Here is a 22,340-nt window from a genome sequence, read left to right as displayed (position 1 = left end):
CATTGATCCACTGTTAATAACGATTCATAATATGCAAAGAGTGTGTGTGTGTGTTCATGTGTGCTTGCACTCAAATCTCTGGATGATATTTTAATTAAGTGCAAATTAGTTTGGACATTGATAAAAGTTGTCTATCCATGCCGATGGAAGGTTGAATCAAGTAGTGTGAAAGCGATACCCTCATTAAAATGAGGGACTTCTTGTTGTGGCTAGTAGTGATTTATGAACAGTGTAACCATCATTGTGGGCCATGTGCACAGATTGTACTAGTAATTACTATCATTTTCTGTTCTGGTGATAATGTGTGTTATTTTGATTCTGGGGTAAAGCATTCTCAGTTGCTATGGAAACCATTGTTAATGTATCATGATCGGTGCTATTCTCTCTCTGCAGGCTGGAAAAGTCCGAAAGATCAAACCGGAACCCGAGAAGGACTCTGAGGGGACCGGTAACAATTTAAGAGGGTTCGTGGTCATAGCTATCATGATGATGCTAATGATGTTTGCTGTCCATTGCACCTGGGTCACTAGTAATGCTTACTCAAGTCCAAGCATTGTGTTAGCATCTTACAGTGATGATGGGTGAGTCATTGTAGCACTTGTAATGTTTACTCAAGTCAAATAAGGACCTCTTGCATTGTAGCCTGAAGATACTTAAACATGGCAAGTTATCATGACATCGTATAATGATGGTGAGTCAATGAATGACTGCATCACTGGTGGTGCTTACTCGAGCAGCACTAAGGACATTTTGCAGTGTAGCAGAAAAGTATTTATGCATGGCAGGTTATAGTGACATCTCAAATCGATTATGAATGGGTGTTGTGCCAGCAGTTGTAACGATTACTTAGAAGAATGTCATTGAAAATGCCTCCGAAAGTTTAGTTGTAATAACTATCTGATGACGAAATGGAATCTGTAACATTAATGAAGTTTAGTTTGAAAACTGCATGTTGAGTCTGGTTGTATCTTGGTGTGACCCTGACAAAGCCCTGTCACTAATAACCAAAGAGATCTATGTGGTTACAACCATTTCAGCAATCATAGTATGCAGATTATATCATTCTTAATGCAGTACATGAAATTTTGTGTCCCTCACAATTTAATGTTATTGTTCGTTTTTCATTTGGAAACCTTGAAAAGTTTTCTACCTAGTTTTATCCCTTGCATCGTGATTTTGATAAAGACTAAATTTCAAAAATCTTATTTGTTGCTTTGAGGGTTGAGGCTTTTACCACCAGATTGAAATTTATTCAATACAAACTGCAAGTTTGAGATTGTATTGAAAATTTAAATCTATGACAGGTGCATTTTATTAACATAATCAAAGCTAGCAGGACTCGCAGTGTGGCCAGTCTACTACTTGACGAGAATTTAAAATGCAGCATTAGAACTTTTCATCAATTCGGTTTGGTAATAAAAGAAGTTACAGTATTCCCATTGTATTGAGCTACGATATTGAGTTATTGTAACACTGCTACAGTTGCTCCCTAAAACGTTTGTGATCTGATTGGTCTTCCCGGGATAAGGAATAACATGCCTTTTTGGTCTTACCAGGTTGATGCTGGTTTGCATCCCAGCAGATAAAGGGAATAGTAACAAACCATACTTAGTTACGACAGCTGGTTGCGTGTGCCGAATAGAATCTCTCTCCAATCTAAAATGTTGCTTAAATGTAAAGAAAGGTGTTAGTTTTTGGGATTTGTAATGTAACAGGGGATGCTTTGCTCTTGGGAATGCCTCTCAGTTACAAGTGTTTTATATTTCCAATTTAATATTCCACACTGTCACAGAATATGTACAGCACCCCCCCACCCCATCCCTCAGTTGATCAGTCTACTTTGTATGTGTAAGAATTGATAGTGAAGCTGTTTTTTTCATTAACTGTTGACCATATTTCTGTCTTAGGGCAAGTAGATATACCTGTAGAGTTCTCATGTATCATTACAGTAGTGGATGTCATTAGTTTTGTGGGGCGCAAAATATAGGTTATGATGTGCATGTAAGTAAATAGCCTCAGTTCTATCTAGAAAGAGACGTTAATGTTTACATTCTTATTTCAGGACACGGGTAATTCTGGATGACTTTCGGGAAGCTTACTATTGGTTGAGACAGAACACTGATGAATATGCAAGAGTGATGTCATGGTGGGACTATGGATATCAGATAGCAGGAATGGCTAATAGAACCACGCTAGTCGACAACAACACCTGGAATAATAGTCATATAGCACTGGTGAGTCACCTCAGCATCTCCCTATTACGGTTCAATGATGACATTGTATCACTTGAGTGGAACATGAGAGTATTCCATACTGCTTAGTATGCCATACTGCTTAGTATGCCATACTGCTCAATATGCCATACTGCTCAGTATGCCATACTGCTCAGTATGCCATACTGCTGAGTATTCCATACTGCTGAGTATTCCATACTGCTCAGTATGCCACACTGCTCAGTATGGCATACTGCTCAGTATGCCATACTACTGTACTCAGTATGCCATACTGCTCAGTATGCCATACTGCTGAGTATTCCATACTGCTGAGTATTCCATACTGCTCAGTATGCCACACTGCTCAGTATGGCATACTGCTCAGTATGCCATACTACTGTACTCAGTATGCCATACTGCTCAGTATGCCATACTGCTCAGTATGCCATACTGCTCAGTGGAACACAGAGTGGAGACGTTTGGGTGTCAGAACCTCTTGGAAGTATATTTGAAACATTGAATCAATACTTTCAGCATTTAACTTTCTTCTTTTTTTTCATTTGATCGTTTTTGAAACTATCAATTTTTGAAAGATTCGCCATCAGTAACTCCAGAAAAGAGCAGTCTTAAGTTATTTCAAGAGCAAAATTTCTTGCAGAATGTTTTTTTTTTCCATTTATAATCTTGCTGTTTTAACATCAAATTCATAGCCAGTAAAAAAAAAAAAAAAAAAATATTTCATTTCCTTTATTTATCATTTGGTGTATAAACATTGCAGCTCACATATGAATGTGGACAGTTTAGCCTGTGCACAGTCCCTGTCAATCTCTGTTTAAACTAGTTTTGAGGCAGCCAAAATTGTTTTAAATGCTACCAATCCATTTTATCGTCACTCTCATCTTTCTGGAATCATCTATGAATACATAATTTCCTTTATATCATATTCATTTTTATGTCGACAGGTTGGGAAAGCAATGTCATCGACAGAACCTAAAGCTTACGAAATCATGAAAATGTTGGACGTTAATTATGTTTTAGTCATCTTTGGGGGAGTGATCGGCTTCTCTGGTGACGATATTAACAAATTTCTCTGGATGGTGAGAATAGCAGAGGGAGAACACCCTCAAGATATAAGGGTAAGCTTTGTGGGTTCATTTAAAGAATAGTCCAGGTCAAAATTTCTTTTTGATATGTTAAGAAGGAACATAATCTAAGCATTCTGGTGAAATTTGCATTCAATTCCTTTCAATGGTTTTAAAATGGTTTGTAGGGGTTGGGACAAGGGAGAGAGAGGGAAGACTAGTCTTGTTATCTTGAGACGACTGGCGTCGTGGCATTCCTAACGAAAACGAGTTTTGTAATTAAAAAGTATTTATAGTGGTACAGCAGACAGGTTTTGGTTTAGCTAATAGAAAAGTCACCTCTCCTACCCCTCCTCCTCCTCCTCCTGCTCCTCCTCCTCCTCCTCCTCCTCCTGCTCCTGCTCCTCCTCCTCATACTGAAATACTGTGTCTCTGGAAATCATTTTGTAATAGGCTTCTAGGTTGTTTACTTTGTAATTCAGCTTGTTAGATCCCATCAAGAGTGATGGTTTACAATTTATCAAAATGGACTGTCTTATGTGTGCAAATGCCAGAAACATTGGCTTTTTTAATTTTCGCTTGCTGTAGTTAAGAAATCAAAGCTGTAATGCAGTTCTTACATAAAATGAAATTTAAATGAAGAAGATATTGTTATGATGAACTTTCTTGTCTTTCTCTTTTAGGAGAGTGATTATTTTACAACGAATGGGGAGTTCCGAGTAGACAAAGCCGGTGCACCGACCCTCCTTAACTGCCTGATGTATAAAATGTGTTATTATCGATTTGGTGAAGTTCAGGTATGCTCTCGATCTGTACTAAAGTGTTAAACTAAAAGTTTTTCTGATGTTTATTAAGACATGTCAGTATTCTATGGAAGTTCAGGATTCTGATGCATTAAAACTAAATTTCTATTGTAAAGTTTATTTTTACAATTTTTAAATTGACTTTTAATGTAACTCTAGTCAAATTAATTAAATGCAATAATATCCATTGTAGATTCCAGGTTGTCAGGGGCATCGGATGTATACAATTGTTTTAACTATTGATTTGGCAATGTTCATCCATATTTCCAGCCAGCCTATCGAGTGCTGTGACCAGATGTAAAAACAAGACTTGGATGCAGTAATGGGAACAATTCTTCTTCATTCTGCTTTCTTTCTTTCCTTACAGCTTGATTTTAGAACTCCATCTGGTTACGATAGGACCAGAGGAGTGGAGATTGGTAATAAAGATATTTCTTTTGAGCATTTAGAAGAAGCGTACACTACACAAAACTGGCTCGTGAGAATCTATAAGGTATTAGACGTTAGTAATAAAGAGAAAGTAACCAATCCTACCAAGAAATCAAAGAAGAAAAAGTTTTCATCTAAAAAGGTTAGTTGCAGCATTTGCTTCGAATGAAGGTTTTTAACTTTTTGGAAAAGAAAACATTTTGGTTCCTTTGCTGGAAGTAAGTGAACCTATACAATCAGGTTTCGGTGTGTGTGCGTGTGCGTGTGCGACACTTGCTTGGGTCTGTTGTAACTCATCAACGAAGTGATGGATATTTGTAATACTTGCTATGTAGATGTATGAGAAGGTGTGCCCTTTCGTTTTTGCTGCAGACCTTATGAATATTAATGAGGTTATTTTGTCAAACATATTAAAATCTATACATTGCAATAACTCCCCAACCTTAAGTCGGATCGTAACCAAACGTGGTATACAGTTGTTGGTTAATAGCTGAAAAATGTAGGCCTAATATTATTGGGACCATCTGGGGCCAAAAAAACTCTGGGCCTATTTTTTGGGGTAGGTGGGCTCAAATTTTCTTTCCACGTCAAAAACATGTTGGTACCATTCTTTAAGACCGATTTTGTGGGGCCCAACAATTCCGGGACCACATTTTCTTTAACTTGCAATAAATCTACAACCTTCAGTATTGTTACTAGGATTTAAAAAGTTGCATTCGTGGGACGCAACATCATAAAAATGTTTGCGTTCGCTCAGAAAAACTTGCGTCCCTGCAGTCCTCCATGCAAACATGCACTTCAAAATACCTCTACAGGAACGCACAATACTTAGTTATAATGACACCTGACAAAAACATTGCTTGTGTGCAATGGCAGCCGATAGTGATATCATGTGCACGGCCAAAAAAATCAAATGGAAGCTGTAAATAGTATACAACAACAAATTAACTGTCAAATTCTGAACAGGAAATATTGCCGTAGACTAGTTACCATATATGCTGGCCTAGGCATCATGCAGTGCACACTTCTGTACAAGGTGTACAACTCCCTTACACATAGCGTCTATGGAAATGTTATGGGCTATGAAAACGCTGTGAATGTCAGAAACCAATGTAAAGTAAAATGAGTGCCTAGAGAGTAAATGCAAGAATAAAAATACCACCTTTTTAACTGATTTCATTGAGGCCCTTTAATGATGGAGGAACTATTACGTAAGGATCTCGATGACACAAGAATACACCAGTAAAAGACCTAGAATTTGCTAACAACTTTTATAAGCCCCTGTCATAAGTTACCATTAACAGTTTCCCAATGCAATCTTAGTCTTAAGTTTTATTCAAAGTTGAACAAATTTTTCCTTTTTCACCAACCAGTATGGGCAGGTCGGCCCAACCCTAGCCAGTTCCGACCCCTTTCCCATTACAATATGTTAACAACTTTTTACGCAATGTCGATTAATTAACTCAAATGCCAATGGCTACTTTTGACAAAGTATATAGTTTACACTCACAAAAAATTTAACTGATCACATGGTCAAAAGGACTGCGAAAATTTATGGTGTATAATGGTGTATAATTATTGTGGTGTGAATGCACATTTTACTTTAGCAACTCTCAATGCAGAGGGAACGAACATTTACATGAAAAATCTTTTCGATTTCGATTTATTTTAAACCAGTATAAATATAAAATATTTATAAATAGGCGTACATCAAAAAACAGTTGTTGTTAAGATTAAACAAATGATATGGTAAATGGTAAGTGAAAGAAATAAGATTGTTAAATGGTTTAAACATAAAATGATGAAACAGTCATTACTGAAACTATAATAAAGGTTCTAAACTATCAAATTGTATAAACATTGCTGCACGGTTTCAGTGTCAGAGATATTAGCTTCCCACACAATTCATAATTGTCTCAACTCAAAACAATAGGTGATCAAAACAATGATTCAAATATACATGATATTTTTAGAAACAATTCAAGTACAACTTCCTACAATGAGCGCTTCTTGTTTAAATATGTGTCAACAAGGCCTCATGTTGTGATATTTGAGCATAGGCGTACGGGACCATTTCAGTTTGGGGGGGCAGAACTTTTTGTGCCCGAAAGTTCCTGTGACACTATCTAAGCGGAGCGCCACCATCAGTTGGCGCGTAGCGTACAAGAAAATTTTTGGCACACAATGCCTCTCAGATTGCCGGAAACGGCACTTCTGAGACCTTGCAAGTTGCATCTAAACATTCTTTATTTTATAATCTCACGTTTTAGAAATTTACACTTCCCCAAAAATTTGGTATATTAGAAGAAGAAAAAATGGTAACATCACTTTGAAGGGGAAAAATGGGACAGTATATTTTTTAAGCTCCTATTTAGTTACCTTATTTATTATATTAACACAGTACTCAGCTACCTCCAGAAAAACATACATTGTTCAACGACACGTAGGCGGGATAATGTCGCTGTGTCGGGTGAGACTGCAGTTTGTCTCACAAAAAAGTATAAAATATAACAAAGAATATGATAAACCTGTACCTCTAGGCTTGTAGGCACCCCCCCCACCATCCATGAAAAAGAAAATGTTTCTTATATACACTCATGTCGGAGATGTCCAGGCAAGGGCGGCGGAAGCACTTTTAATCTTGGGGGCACCGACATCAAAGGGCACATTGCAGAAATTTGATTGGACTGATGCAGCTTGATATTTAGTACCCTTTATAACTCTTATTGTATTATCTTATTTGTGTATACACATCACTCCATCAATGCCCCCCCCCCCCCAAAGGAAAATATTCATACTAGCACTGCAATATCCAATGCGCAAATTGGGAAACAAGGAACAAGTTTTCTTTTGAGACAAAATGAGGTGATATCTTGCTAGTTGCTAATGTAGGAATCTTCCGAATTAGAGTTTTTTTCTTGTTTATATCTAAAACAAATTTTTTCCATTCGAAATAGCTTTGAGTTTGACCCACAGAAATTCATTAAAAGTCACGGGCCTAGCCAGGATTTGCAAAGTTGTATGCACGACTATCTGAGCGGAGCGCCACCATCGGTTGCGGAGCGTACTAGAAAATTTTTGGTTTAACAAACCCCTCAGATGGCCGGAAACGGCCCTTCCCGAGTGTTCATTCTAGTTCCCTGGCCTCTTGCTAACTTGAGGCACCTCAATTTTTATGCAGAAAAATGGCACATTTTTAACCTGAGGAAAAGTGGGGGGGGGGCACGTGCCCCCTGTGCCCCCGGTTCCGCTGCCCTTGGTCCAGGTATACAATTGACTAGTTAGGAAAAAAAATGATCGTGCAAAAAGCGTGGTAGCCCAGATGAACTGCGCTTACGGTGGTGTTACACGGAAATATTCGGGCATCATGATGCTAAATAAAGAAAATCATGGAATTGTCGGGCAAAAATTTGAAAAAGATTCGGGCAAGCTACTACATATTTATATATATATATATATATAATTCAGAGGACAAGAAATTCGGGCAAAAGTCCTGAAAAAATTCGGGCAGCCTAAGAGGAGAAAAAATATATATATATATATATATTTTTTCTCCTCTTAGGCTGCCCGAATTTTTCAGGACTTTTGCCCGAATTTCTTGTCCTCTGAAAATTTGGGGGGGCAGTCTGCCCCCCTGCCCCCCCGCCTCGTACGCCTATGTATTTGAGTGCACACACATGATAGCCTATAGCACAAATTCTGCTATCTCTACACAGGGGACAGTAACCTTACAGGTAGTTGCTTGTAAACAACATACTTTATGGTCATTTAACACTATAGATGCAAGAATGTTTGTAGACAATGGTAAGGGACTATTAGCCAAACAAATAACAGGAAATTTGGAAGTGCATTGACTCTTTTCAGCATAAAGAGCTTTGTAATGGGAGTGTTATTAACTCTGTACTTTGCATTGATTGTTATGATTTATTTGTTTTCGAACAAATTCAATCATCTGTAAAAAGGAGTGAAAAATATGGTTATTTTGAGAAGTTGTGGTTTTATTAGAAGAAAGAAAGATATGCATTCACAAAATTGATTTTTATGCTTTGCACAGCCCTAGTTGTGAGTGTGTGTTTTTGTGACCGCAGAACGCAAGCAGTTTGTAAAATTGTTAGTGTACATACATCACTGTACAGAGTGTAGGATCACAGATCATAGGATCACAGATCATAGTGTACTTACATTACTGTACAGAGTGTAGGATCACAGATCATAGTGTACTTACATTACTGTGTAGAGTGTAGGATCACAGATTTACAGTAGTATGTGTGTTCCCTAACACGTTAGTGTACATACATCACTGTACAGAGTGTAGGATCACAGATCATAGTGTACTTACATTACTGTGTAGAGTGTAGGATCACAGATTTACAGTAGTATGTGTGTTCCCTAACACGTTAGTGTACATACATCACTGTACAGAGTGTAGGATCACAGATCATAGTGTACTTACATTACTGTGTAGAGTGTAGGATCACAGATTTACAGTAGTATGTGTGTTCCCTAACACGTTAGTGTACTTCCATCACTGTATAGAGTGTAGGATCACATAAATGCCAATGACCAAAAGATTGACCTATTGCACTATACTCCTCAGTGGTGTTACTCGGAAGAAGTTTATTAGAGAGTTATACACTGTTCTGTGCAAAATAAAGAATATTTTGTGTCCAACACATTTACCATAATCTTGTAGGCCATTTTCGTCTGCAACCTGTTTAATTTTATTTTCCATCGTTCCTGGCACAAAGTTTGTACCTTGTCTTTCATTGAATGGTTGAGTAGGTTTCAGAAAAGTCTTGCTAGATTATTCTACATCTTTGAAGTGAAAAGTTCACCAAGGCTGCACTTTTTATGGCAAAGATAACAAATAATTTTGAAGAATGCTGAACAGTAGCCAGAGTACCTTGCACCCCCTCCCCCTCCCTCAACAGCTCCTCCCCTACTTCAAATTTCATGATGCAATTAAGGAAGGGATTCAAAGAGAAAATTAGCTTTTTATGTAACAATATAAGCAAATGGGACAAAGTAAAACAAACCAGGATATAAACCAATTTGAAACATTGCCAAGAAATTTTGGCTAGAAATGAAATCAAACTGGTAGATGATATCCAGTAAAACAAGATTAAAAAAATGCATGTTTGCCTTGAACTCAATAAATGTCAATAAATTCCAGTGGTATCACCCTTCAAGGACCCAGCAAATAGCATCCATAGAGTGAAGCTTTCAAAGAACATAAACCATTGCCACATTGGCAACTTGTGCTGTGAATTTCCAGGTATAATGAAGGTTTTTTTTTTTAGCAAATGTTTTTTTGCTGCTTTCAAACAGTCTTAACTAAAAGTGAAGGGCCTCTTAGTGTTGTGTTGAATGAGCAAAATTCTGCCTTTATGATGTTTTTTTACAGCAGTAGGTTTTTGACGAATCATTTCCGTGTGAATTGCAAAGTAAAATATGCCGCAGAGCATTTATATTGCACCATAAAATGAGGGCTTGCCCATAAATAACAACCACTCGTCCTGAACTTGATTTTACTACTTTGAAATGTTTCCTCGATTTCGCAATCGGAATAATTAGAACTGAGAATCATCCTTTGTCAATGGTTCTGTAAAATAGATAAAACTGTTTAGTCATCACCACCACCACACCCTTCACAATATATGCCTCATGTGGCAGCCTTAAGTGCAAATACCGTATCCCTTGTTATGTTGGTTAAAACAAATTTGTAAGGCAAAGAAAGACGAATAGGTCTGCTTTTAAATAACAAACACTCTGAGGACATTCCAGATGTGACCAGTTTGACAGGGTTTCACCTTTAGCAAAGTCATGGGTGTATTGACATCTTGTAAACACGGACATAGTTAACAAAAGAGGCAAACAGGTACTAGGAAGTTTGGATATATGTTTAAATAGAAGGAGCAGGGTATGTATTAGTCTGCACTATGTATGCTGCACAATAACATATTAGACCCATGGAAGGATCCTGTACGACATGAGTTACGAAAAGGATCATTAGTCCTTTACTTAAAGGGTGTAAGGACTCGCGCAAAAAGAAACGTCTAATGCCGGTAATCTGACCTCGTTTCGAATGAGGTGTAACAGAAGTGTTGGACACCACCATCGATCCCAGAAAATACACACAAACAGCTTGCTACCATCGGTAATTAGACACTAGTGTACATACAGCTGCGGTCAATACCCACAACACAGTGTATAAACGATACAGCGATGGACATCTCAGGTCCAGCTAAAGATAACAAGGTATCACGTTTCATTACTGTCTGCATTTTGTAGCGACACAAACAAAATGTCACTTGCAAGCAACAGAAAGTTAACTTTTTCAGATGGCCGCACGTGGTTTGGGGCGAGTCTTCAATGCCTTTAACTCAAAGGATCGCTTAGCAATTCACCATACAGATACTGTAACGTCCACCATAGATACTGGATATATCAATTTCATGAAAGGATCTGCAGCTTAGCCCAGCGGTCTGCTAACTTTTCGGCCCTCAACCCCAGGATCTTCCCCTGTGGACTGAGCGACAGCCCCATCCCTTAGAATCAGTACTCGGTATGCTGCATGAAAGTCATCTGCGACTATGGACTTGATGTTCAGATAAACATCATTCAATAACCGATCTCCAATCTTCTAATTTTGTGGATGAACATTTTTGATATCTGGAAAAATCTTGGGAACAACCCCACAATTGTTGGCAACCTACTTTTGGGTCGCTCCCAATAGTCTTTGGACATTCAGTTTAGACCACACATACAGCACACAGGTTTTAACAAGAGGGCCCTTTTGTGGGTGTCACCAAATATGCTAAATTGAAGTTGCATTTAAACCATGAAAAAGTTTTTCATTTTATTCACTTTTATCATAATATTTCAAGCCACATAGTCCCATGAGCTGTCTATCTAGTGAAAATTATGGTTGATTTGAAGAATCAGTTTGTGTTAGTTCTCATAAACACAGCCGTAGAAAAAGTGTTTGACTTTCCTTTGCAGTGGCCACATCCATCACTCATTTTAAACACAAACAGTCTTTTTTTTTTAACTTTCTTCAACTGTTGTTTTCTATAACACTCTTTTCTTAAAGCACAGTCATGACCCAAGGGCATGGTACCATTGACCTGGTCTGTTGATATTGGAAACACTCAGTATTAAGCAAACAGAACAGTAAAGAAACCGCTGGAAAAAAAACCAACAGACTTCTATTGACTGTTTTAATGCTAATAAAGTCTGAGCAAACATAACGCAAGATGTGTTGGGTTGTCTTGCCATAAAAAAATAAGGAGGTCTGTGAAAAATTTTACCACATGTAAGGAAAAAAAAGAGCCTGTAAATTGTAATAAGCTTCCTTCCTTGTTATACTGAAAAGATGCCTGCATTACAATAGCATATAAAAATAGTGATCATTATGTATTCAAGGCACTGCAGAACTATTTATTAAGTGGTTACACATTTACACCGTGTCTGAAGAAATCAGTTTGGTTGCTGGTAGCTTGTGCACTCTACCTAACTATGACTGTGACAGCTGCCCCTCCCTTGGTTAAATATTGGGTCTTAACACAAGACCTGACTTCTTGTACAATAACCTTGCCAGGAAATATCTAAGGAGTTTAAGATAAACAGCATGAATAAAGCCTGTTATGAGGATGGTATTTATGTAGGGGAGGGAGGGGGAGGGAGGGAGGGGTTTTAAGTTTGATTTTCGGGAATTTGTAACTGTCAAAGATCTCCCCATCATCAAAACGCACTCATAACACTTTTGCTTGCCCACAATCCATTGTCCACATCCTGCATTTTGAAGCTTTTCACCTTCATCAAGCAGACACAATCTTTGATTCTTTGAAAAACCTAAACACTTTTGGCTAGAATGGGTTTACAAGCCCTATGCTTTACCAACTGATCTATCCAGCCCTATATCTCGCTACGTCTTTGCCCGAGGGGGGGGAGTGAGGGGAGGGGTGCCAGTTCTGACTTAGTAGGTCACTGGTTCAAATTCTGTTCTAGCTGGAGGTTTCTTTGCTTGTTCCCCAGTCAGTTTTTCACTCTTTATTTGCAATAATTACAATAATTGGTTGTCATAAATGGTTGTTAAGACATATTGGTTACAGGATCTTGTCTTCTGTCATACTGCCTGTTAGCATCAACTACAAATAAGTCATTTACCTTAGTCCTTGCTTTTTCAAGTCCAGTTTATCGGTTAAAATTGTCAGCATTTGTGTAAATAGAGATAGCACCTTGCAACTAGTGTGTTATGATCAGCGGCTTACCTTAAAAGGATTGTCTGGTGGCCCAAAGAAGTTACCTTAAAAAATAGTAAATAATTTTCCAAACATGTTGTCAAAGTATGAGAACGCTAATGTTGCGTTTGACAGAGAAACGATTTTTTAATCGTTATGGATAGACATTTCAAATATGATTTGAACAGTACAATACGTGACGTCAGCTCTGCCATAGCAGATTGCGTCATAACCCACCCTCCGCACAGTACCTATACGGTAATCACAACAAAAACAGCGTTTGTATACAGATAAATTTCTTCCTTAATTTCCGGTGAAATTTCTTAAAAATTAGATATGTTTTCAAAAACTCCTTAAGCCGCCATGTACTTGATCGGTGGTTCCGTGGTCTTTGTGTAACACAATGTAAATTTTAACAGCAGACTCTGAGTTGTTCAGGCTATACATCGCGCTATCCAGCTCCAACGCGAAAAATGTTCGCATGTAGGCTATACTCAAACGTTGACAATCGGACAGTTCTGCGAAGCCTAAGCTTCTCAGTGCTACATTCTGCACTGACAACGATTCGATCAATTTCTTCAATAATTTCCGGTGAAATTTCTTATAAATTAGATATCATTTAAAAATATCCTTAAGCCGCCATATATGTAGTAGATCGGTGGTTTCGTGGTCTTTGTGTAACACAAGATAAGTTTTAACAGCAGGCTCTTCGTTGTTTATACATCGCGGTAATCCAGCTCCAGCGCGAAGAATGTTCGCGTGTATAGGGTACTCGAACGTTTACAATCGGACAGTTCTGCGATGACATCGATTCCGCCAAGTTTCATCTTTCGGTTGAACGAATACTTTACAAGTTTCCTTTTACTGTTAATTTGATCCGTGAATTTTATTTAAGCGATTTCGAAGAACAGTTAATGAACTGTGGTTTGAGTGTGAGTGTACTGTGTGTAACGCTATACAAGTAGGCCTACACCAACTGAGCATCGTAGTATATACGTTCGCGAGTATGTACGTTATATATATGAGGCAATCCAATGTGCTTACACGTGAGTTTATTTGCTGCGGAATTGGGAGTGCTAACTTCAAGTCGCCTGTTCTGCCTATCTGCAAGCACTACGTCAATCACCATATTGAAGCGTTCGAACAAACGGTACTTTTGGTGAGAAACTGGTGAATTTGAAAACCAGATTTCTACAAGAAGAAAACGTCGAATGGGGACAATTTTTACATGGTTAGAAAGAGAAAAATAATAACTACAAGGACAATGTATCAAAATCTTCCACCAGACAATTCCTTTAATGGTAGCACCTTGGTATTAGTTGGGTGCGTACTATCAATAGCTTACCTTAATCCCATTGAAGACAATTGGAGTAGAATTCGCTCAGTAAAATAGAGATAGCACCTTGGTATTGGTTGGGTGCAATATGATCAATGGCCTACCTTAATAGAGAAAGCACCTTGGTATTTGATATGGTGCGTTATGATCAACAGCTTACCTTAATCCCATTGGTTGAATACTTCCTGAAGACAATGGGAGTAGAATTCTCTCAGTTAAATAGAGATGGCACCTTGGTATTGGTTGGGTGAATTATGATCCATGGCCTACCTGAATCCCATTGGTTGAATACATTCTGAACACAATTGGAGTAGAATTCTCTTAGTAAAATAGAGATAGCACCTTGGTGTTGGTTGGGTGTGTTATGGTTCAGCTTACCTTAATCCCATTGGTCGAATACTTCCTGAAGACAATTGGAGTAGAATTCTCTCAGTAAAATAGAGATAGCACCTTGGAATTGGTTGGGTGCATTATGATCAACAAACGTCCTACCTTAATCCCATTGGTTTAATACTTCCTGAAGACAATTGGAGTAGAATTCTCTTAGTTAAATAGAGATAGCACCTTGGTATTGGTTGGGTGCATTATGATCAACAAACGTCCTACCTTAATCCCATTGGTTTAATACTTCCTGAAGACAATTGGAGTAGAATTCTCTTAGTTAAATAGAGATAGCACCTTGGTATTGGTTGGGTGCATTATGATCAACAAACGTCCTACCTTAATCCCATTGGTTGAATACTTCATGAAGACAATTGGAGTAGAATTCTCTCAGTAAAATAGAGATGGCAACTTGGTATTGGTTGGGTGCGTTATGATCAACAAACGGCCTACCTTTATCCCATTGGTTGAATACTTCCTGAAGACAATTGGAGTTGAATTCTCTCAGTAAAATAGAGATAGCACCTTGGAATTGGTTGCGTGAGTTATGATCAACAAACGTCCTACCTTAATCCCATTGGTTTAATACTTCCTGAAGACAATTGGAGTAGAATTCTCTTAGTTAAATAGAGATAGCACCTTGGTATTGGTTGGGTGCATTATGATCAACAAACGTCCTACCTTAATCCCATTGGTTGAATACTTCATGAAGACAATTGGAGTAGAATTCTCTCAGTAAAATAGAGATGGCAACTTGGTATTGGTTGGGTGCGTTATGATCAACAAACGGCCTACCTTTATCCCATTGGTTGAATACTTCCTGAAGACAATTGGAGTTGAATTCTCTCAGTAAAATAGAGATAGCACCTTGGAATTGGTTGCGTGAGTTATGATCAACAAACGTCCTACCTTAATCCCATTGGTCGAATACTTCCTGAAGACAATTGGAGTAGAATTCTCTCAGTAAAATAGAGATAGCAACTTGGTATTGGTTGGGTGAGTTATGATCAACAATTGTCCTACCTTAATCCCATTGGTTTAATACTTCCTGAAGACAATTGGAGTAGAATTCTCTCAGTGTAATGTAATTGAGAAGAATTTCAAACTGTTTTTTTCTTTTTCTTTTTCACCAACAGACAAGCAAGAAGAGGAGAGGTCAAATCAAGAATAAACCTACAATAAAAAAAGGACTGCGTAAGCAAAAGACCACAAAGAAGAAGTCATCATAATTGAGACCAGCCAGCTATTAGCCGTTAGCTTACAGAATAACCGGGAACAAGTTATATACATATCTCTGATTTTTGTACTTCTATTGGGCTGAAATGATACATGACCTTTGACCTCTGCAGCAGTTGCAGAAATCCTATGACTTTTTGACATGTGTGTAGATTGTTTTTATTTTTTGGGGGGCTTGGTTTTGTACCTGTTATATGACCAATGTGAGGGTTATTTAATGTACCCCTAGGGAGTAATCCATTAACCTAGCCTTCACCCAGGTTTGCGGGCTTTGGGTCCGGAGAAGTATTCTATGATTGCATATTTGGGTGTATCCGTATTTGTTACCTAAGGATTTCCATCTTTCCGTTGAGAATTTTGTAGAGTATCTTGTTCCTGAGATACCAGCATTTTGGCATTGTACTTTTATGAAACTAAGAATATTTCAAAGTAAGTCCTACAAGATGACTTTAACCACCGGTAGTTTGATCTCTACAAACTTAATAAACATTACAGGAATATTCCCAAAAAGTCTCTCACCAACCAAAATCTTAATATCAAAACAACAAAATCTATCTTAGAGAAAAATGATAGCAGACTAGTTGCCATAGATGCAGCATCTCCTCTCTAGAGGCCAATTATTAGCTAACAATCAATTGAAGTGAAACCAAGATGAAATATGAAGTATTTTCTCTCAAAAGTTGTTAGTTTAGTTAACAACCATGTGTAATTTCTCATGGCTCACTTCAAGCTGCTGTAGTACTGTAGGTGTTATTGTATGTTTGGTTTATATGCATTGGTTGCACATTGGTGCACATTCTAGGTAGTTAATTGTCTGCATTTGTTTTTATTCTCCTTCATCTTCATCTTCTTCTTCTTCATTCCAAGTACTTTGAGTGAAGGTGTTTTAGAGATTTTAACCCACATATTTTGAGTTAATCTCAAATATGTTGGAAGGAAAGTGATGGAAAAAACCAACCAATTCATAATTGGAGTCAAAATATTATTATCATCTGTGACAACGCTATTGAGGAAGGAAGCAACTACAATGATGATAGCAAACTAACCGAAGAGCAAAAAGACCAAAACAGCAAAGCTTATTGATGTCTTCTGTTCTCCCCACCTCCATGCTTCTCCACCCCACCCCCAAACCATCCCTTCCCCCTCCTCAGAAATGGATTTTCAAGTATGTTGACACTCACAAAAGTTTGTGGACCATTGTGGTTTATCCTTTACCCCACCCACCCGCCCCTTCAATGGTCATTTTCTGCTGTATTCCATTCAAGAGCCATGCGGCTATGCTGTGTGATGCAGGATAGCTTATATCCTGTCATAAGGGTCAGGGGTCAAAGGTGAGCTTGCGTAAAGGTGTATCGTTGGGCATAAAGGGGTTACTTTGCCTAGGTCTGTATTTTCTCTTTTTTGAATTAAATTCTTGCAATTATTTTTAACTTTGTTCGCTCTTTTCAGTTATCATTATGCAGACATGGGAATTATCCTGCAAGATTGTTTTTTTTGAGCCATTGTATGACAGTAGTCATTTGCTTTTTTCATGTGTTGAAATTTTTTATGAAATTTGCTTTTGTTTCTTCTTTGTAAGCAAGATAATAATGAACATTGAAGAACGTCAATGAATATATGAGCGGGCACAGTGCTTGATTGTAATTTAAAAAAATGAAAGGTGGTGGGATAGTTGATTGTTGTGCATATACGCATGGAGGGGTACGGAGGGCAGGAGGGGGCTGGGGATCGTGCATTCTTCAGTAGGTGTAGGGTTTTATAGGTGTCGTACCACAGTTGAATGATCCATTGGCTAACACACGTAATTAGTCACTTTGTCGCTAAAGTATAGACACGAGTCCTCAACTGACATGTCTTACAGTACCTACCATGAGATAGCTGAAAATGGAATATCATGTCCCTTATAAAGTTACCCACCGTAACAATTTACATTTTGTGATAGAAGTGGTGTAAGTTAATACATAATACTGCCCAAATTCATCTGCTAGTTCTCCCTTCTGCATAATCATCTTGTTTCATCCTGGAACTCTCTTTTTTCAAATGCCTTTAAATCACCTCCAATCCTCCGGATTTTGAGAATAGTTATCAGTAGTTTATCAGTAGTTTATTTCATCCTCTTTAACAACCAAGCCAAGAAAGATAAAAATTAATAATGATGATGAGTGATAACTTCAGAGAATGTCATCCTGCCTAACCCATGTGTCAATTTCATGGTACTGTGCTAGGGGAAAAGGGGAAAAGGGGAAGGGGACAAAATTGATAGGGGTGCAGGGGGGGGTCCAGTGAAGGTGTTCAAATAGCATCTGTTTGGAGTATGAGATCTAATGAAGCAGCAACACTGCTGTCTTTCATGATACTAAATTTTTATTAATTTTGTTGTTGTTGAGAGAATCAAAATAAAGACACATGCTTTGAATTTTTGGGTGGCCCTACATGAGATGGCTTGTGTGGTAACCTCATAGTGATTGTATGTGGAGATCGGGGATACATAAATATCTACAATGGGGAATGTGCTCGGAAGGGAATGGCCGAATGGGCATAGGAACAGGTGACTAGGGTGCTCTTGTGATCTGATAACATGTATGTTGCTATGAAAATATTGACATCAGATATGCTTGTGGCACAACCAACAATTGCCCTTTAGCTACTTGAAATTAATGGTGAATTTGTCTTGTGGAAGTGTTTTTCATTTTGTTATGCACAATACGCCCTCCGTAAATTCATTTAATGTTTTAGGTTCGTTATTGTAAAGTGTCAGTGTCAGTGAATATGGTTTTACTTCTGTCTGTGTCTGTGTAAATTGAATAATAAGAGAAAAAGAAGTGTTTTCGGTGCATGGTAAACTCTCGACTCCTCAAAGGAAATAAATTGTGTGGGTTTGTCTGTGATATCCTCTAGAAATATGTATGTTCAGCGAAAGGTGTCCATATTTTCCCCTTGTTTTCCATTTGAAATCAAAACCGGAAACTAACTGAAAATATTTAGTTAACAGTCAATCTATCCACGAGCTGTGTTCAATTCACTGAATATTCAAACATTTTTGTAAGAATCCTCTTCCTTCAAAGGAAAGAAAAGCCTTCTTCAGTTCATGTATCGTGTATGTATTTGCTAGATGGGTCATAACGACAGGTTACACTATATATCATCGCAAGGGTGGTGTACAGATATGAGGGAGGTGGGGGGGGGGGGTGACGGTTGGGTGACGGTTGACACTTGTCAGTAGTATACGGTAAGTGGGTGAAAAAACTTAAAGAATGGTGGATTTCCACGTTTGGGGTAGTAACGTGACTGCACAAGTATATATCTTTTAGTCTCAAATAAGTATCCTTGTACAGGTGGGGGTCGACAGATATAACACTAAATATAAACTGCAAGTTAGTTAAATAGATCTTAATGTGTTTTGGTCGTAGACGGCAGGTTAGTTGTGTGAGAATTTTTGTATGTGTTTGGTCTTTCTTTAACATTTTCATTACGTATGTGAAATCGAGGCAGTCTGTTAAACTAACGTGATAGGGACGAGGTGACCGTAGTATATACATATATAATACACACAAATATATATATATATATATATATATATATATATATATACATATTAATACATATATATATATATATATATATATGCATATATATACATATATTTATATTTATATATGTATATACTGATTATGCGCTTAACTTTCACTGCTTGTAATACAACTTGTTTGACTCAGATATTTACCTTAAAAAAAATTCATTGATTCATGTTATGAAAGTTACATTATATTCTTACAGCTGTAAAGGGCATAAAGCCTCTTATACAGAATAAATAGAATGAAATTTCTAAGCTTTGTAGTTACATTTTTTATCTTGTCATGTGATTATTTCCCATTACACTTTAACATCTTACAAACAATATTAGTTATCCCTTAACCTGTCTTATGTATAAGCTTTCTTCTTCACATTTCTGCTGCAGGAGTCCACGACTGGCAAGGATCTGAATTTATCGAACCTTTCGTGAAAGAACAAATCCTTATAGATAGCTCTATCCCAAGATATGACTGTAGTTTACAAGATCGACATTATTCCACATTTTGAACAATCTTTTTCAATATGTAAAGTGTGTGATTTCCAAGGTGGTGGTTCTGATGGGCCTACCGCCTACCTGTCTTTTACATTTGGTAGCGACGCCAGCCAGCGACGTAGCCAGGAATTTGAAAGGGGGGGGGAGCACTTTTTGCGATTGATATAGATTTTCAAAGTTGTAGGCACGACTATCTGAGCGGAGCGCCACCATCGGTTGGCGCGGAGCGTACAAGAACATTTTTGGTTTTACAAACCCCCCAGATGGCCGGAAACGGCCCTTCCCGAGTGTTCATTCTGGTTCCCTGGCCTCTTGCTAACTTGAGACACCTCATTCAATATCACTTTTAAACCCCCAAAACAAACGAGTTAAAATAGTACGTAGTTCAATACTACATAATGTATTAAAATTAGCAAGGTACATGTACAGAGTAGTCTTACTTTTTAACTTCTGATACTTGTAGATACAAAGATAGGCCAGAAATGTCTTTGATACAACTATAGCCGGTAGTTGTCTTTGATACAACTGTAGCTAGTAAATGTTTAAGTTAGCCTAATAAGAGAAGGCGAGAGCTATCCGACGATTGCCATCTGATGCAAATTTCTCAACTGTTTTCTCAACTGAAATATTATCTGCGTAAACGGGTTCTTAACTACATGTTAAAAAACTGACAAGATCGGATCCTACTGTCTTTTTTGGCGGGTAGAGTGTTGAATGAAACGGCACGCGATAGAAATGACAGCCTAGATGACAGAAGAATAGGTCACCTAATTTAGCCATATTCTTGCTACGTTCATTTCAATACTTTTTCCTGTCTATAGACTCTTAAACTCGTCCAGCAAGCTTATCGATTTGAATTATGGGTGTTTTTTAAAAAAAAGATAACTTGGCCAAAAAAAATGTAGGCCCGGACCAACAGTGCTACGCCCCTGATCATATGATATAATTATCACCAGATTTTGTTTCCTGTTTGAATTCCTTTACATATTCTTTTGCATAATATATCAGAAAGACAAACATAGTGCTCTTTTACAATTTTTCCAGTAGGATGATTCTTGTTTATTGTCCAATGTCTGGACTTTAATACATTTGACGAACTTAACTGATGGACAATATAAACTTTCATATTTTGTAATATAGCCAGATATGCAGTGGCCTAAAAACAAATATCGTTACCGCAGTGTATTAGCAGTGTAATACTTATTATAGGAAGTGCGTATCACGTACGGTTGCTAGCTTAGCTTCATAACATGCTGTTCGTGCAACAACTTAGGACGACTCATAGAACGACGTTGTCGACGTTACAGTTGGTGACATTCCATAGAGTGCGGTTAGGTAGGCAATATGTATTTTATTACGCAGTGGCCAACTGTAGGCTTGTAAGTGGCTATAAGCTATATTTATCTAATTGCATCTGCCAAACTAAGTAAGTAGTTGAATCAGTAGGCGTGAATGTTACTACGATTACAATCGAGTTAACGGAGCTGACGAGTATTCAAGATCAAAAGAGCACTGACAAAATACCATGCTAAAAAAACGACAGTTTGAAAAAAAAAATCGACACTGAAAGGGGGGGGGGGGAGCGGTCGCTCCCCCTGGCTACGTCCCTGACGCCAGCAGAAGGCTGAGAAATGTACCATGACATGAAAACGTAGAAATTTGACCTCTATCGAGTCCTATAAATGGCAAAATCCTTTGAACTATTGTGAGAGGGTTAAACCTGGAGTGTAAACCGTTACCCCTCCCCTAGTATAGCCGCGCCTGCTAACTTCCAAAAGTGTCAGGCGGATTTTGTATACGAGGTGGGGGCGAATTTTGTGCAAGCGCTAGAGAGAATCATAAGGGCCAAAGATAATCACGTCACTATACTACCTAAATTGAACAATAATGCAGGCTAGGCTCATAAAGTACTAAGGCCTCGGGGCCACATACCATATTAGCAGGCTAGGCCCATAAAGTACTTAGGCCTCAGGGGTCTGCATTCCATATTAGCAGGCTAGACCCATAAGTATTTAGGCCTCATGGCCCGCATACCATATTAGCAGGCTTAACCCATAAAGTACTAAGGCTTCAGGGACCGCATACAATATTAGCAGGCTAGGCCCCTAAAGTACTAAGGCTTCAGGGGCCCGCATTCGATATTAGCAGGCTAGGCCCATTAAAGTATACTAAGGCCTCAGTGGCCCGCATACCATGTTAGCAGGCTAGGCCCATATAGTACTAAGGACTCGGGGGTCCGCATACCATATTAGCGCGGGCCGGAATGTATCTCGAACCGATATTGCTCAATTCTTACCGTCATCGTCTTTACAATTCACTTGGTTTTTTCCCTTTGCCTCATTTCTAATAATATTCTATTGTCCGAGTAACCGTTCGTTATTCCCTGAAGGTGACGTGTTACAATTAACACGAATTCATCACACCCAACTCGCGGCTCAATAATAGGTGGTAACTTTACATAGTTTTCGATCCTGTGTAAATAACGGAACTCTGCCCGTGTTTGCATGAAGCTGTGGCTGTATATTGCAGAGTGCAGTAAAATATAAGAGTT

The 22,340-nt window shown here is 38.2% G+C and overlaps 1 protein-coding gene and 1 long non-coding RNA gene across 2 annotated transcripts in view; one reads left to right on the top strand and one right to left on the bottom strand.

The window, feature by feature from the left end:
• Nucleotides 1–19,314, top strand: part of LOC139966468 (dolichyl-diphosphooligosaccharide--protein glycosyltransferase subunit STT3B-like) — a 46,698-nt gene extending 27,384 nt beyond the window's left edge. Inside the window, exons 13-18 of the mRNA XM_071969491.1 lie at nucleotides 394–581; nucleotides 2,063–2,234; nucleotides 3,176–3,349; nucleotides 3,979–4,092; nucleotides 4,466–4,669; nucleotides 15,624–19,314. Of these exons, the coding sequence (XP_071825592.1) occupies nucleotides 394–581; nucleotides 2,063–2,234; nucleotides 3,176–3,349; nucleotides 3,979–4,092; nucleotides 4,466–4,669; nucleotides 15,624–15,716 (945 nt within the window). The 3' untranslated portion in view covers nucleotides 15,717–19,314. The remainder of the gene's footprint in view (nucleotides 1–393; nucleotides 582–2,062; nucleotides 2,235–3,175; nucleotides 3,350–3,978; nucleotides 4,093–4,465; nucleotides 4,670–15,623) is intronic.
• LOC139966473 (uncharacterized) lies at nucleotides 18,599–21,202 on the bottom strand. Its single transcript, XR_011792680.1, has 2 exons — nucleotides 20,042–21,202; nucleotides 18,599–19,859 (listed from the first exon to the last, which is right to left on the bottom strand). It is a non-coding gene; the product is annotated as an uncharacterized lncRNA (long non-coding RNA).
• Nucleotides 21,203–22,340: the final 1,138 nt, after the last annotated feature.

Source organism: Apostichopus japonicus, chromosome 4 (assembly GCF_037975245.1).
Source record: "Apostichopus japonicus isolate 1M-3 chromosome 4, ASM3797524v1, whole genome shotgun sequence".
Classification (NCBI taxonomy): domain Eukaryota; kingdom Metazoa; phylum Echinodermata; class Holothuroidea; order Aspidochirotida; family Stichopodidae; genus Apostichopus; species Apostichopus japonicus.
Note: the sequence above shows the minus strand (reverse complement) of the source record. Positions and strands in the feature narration are given on the sequence as shown.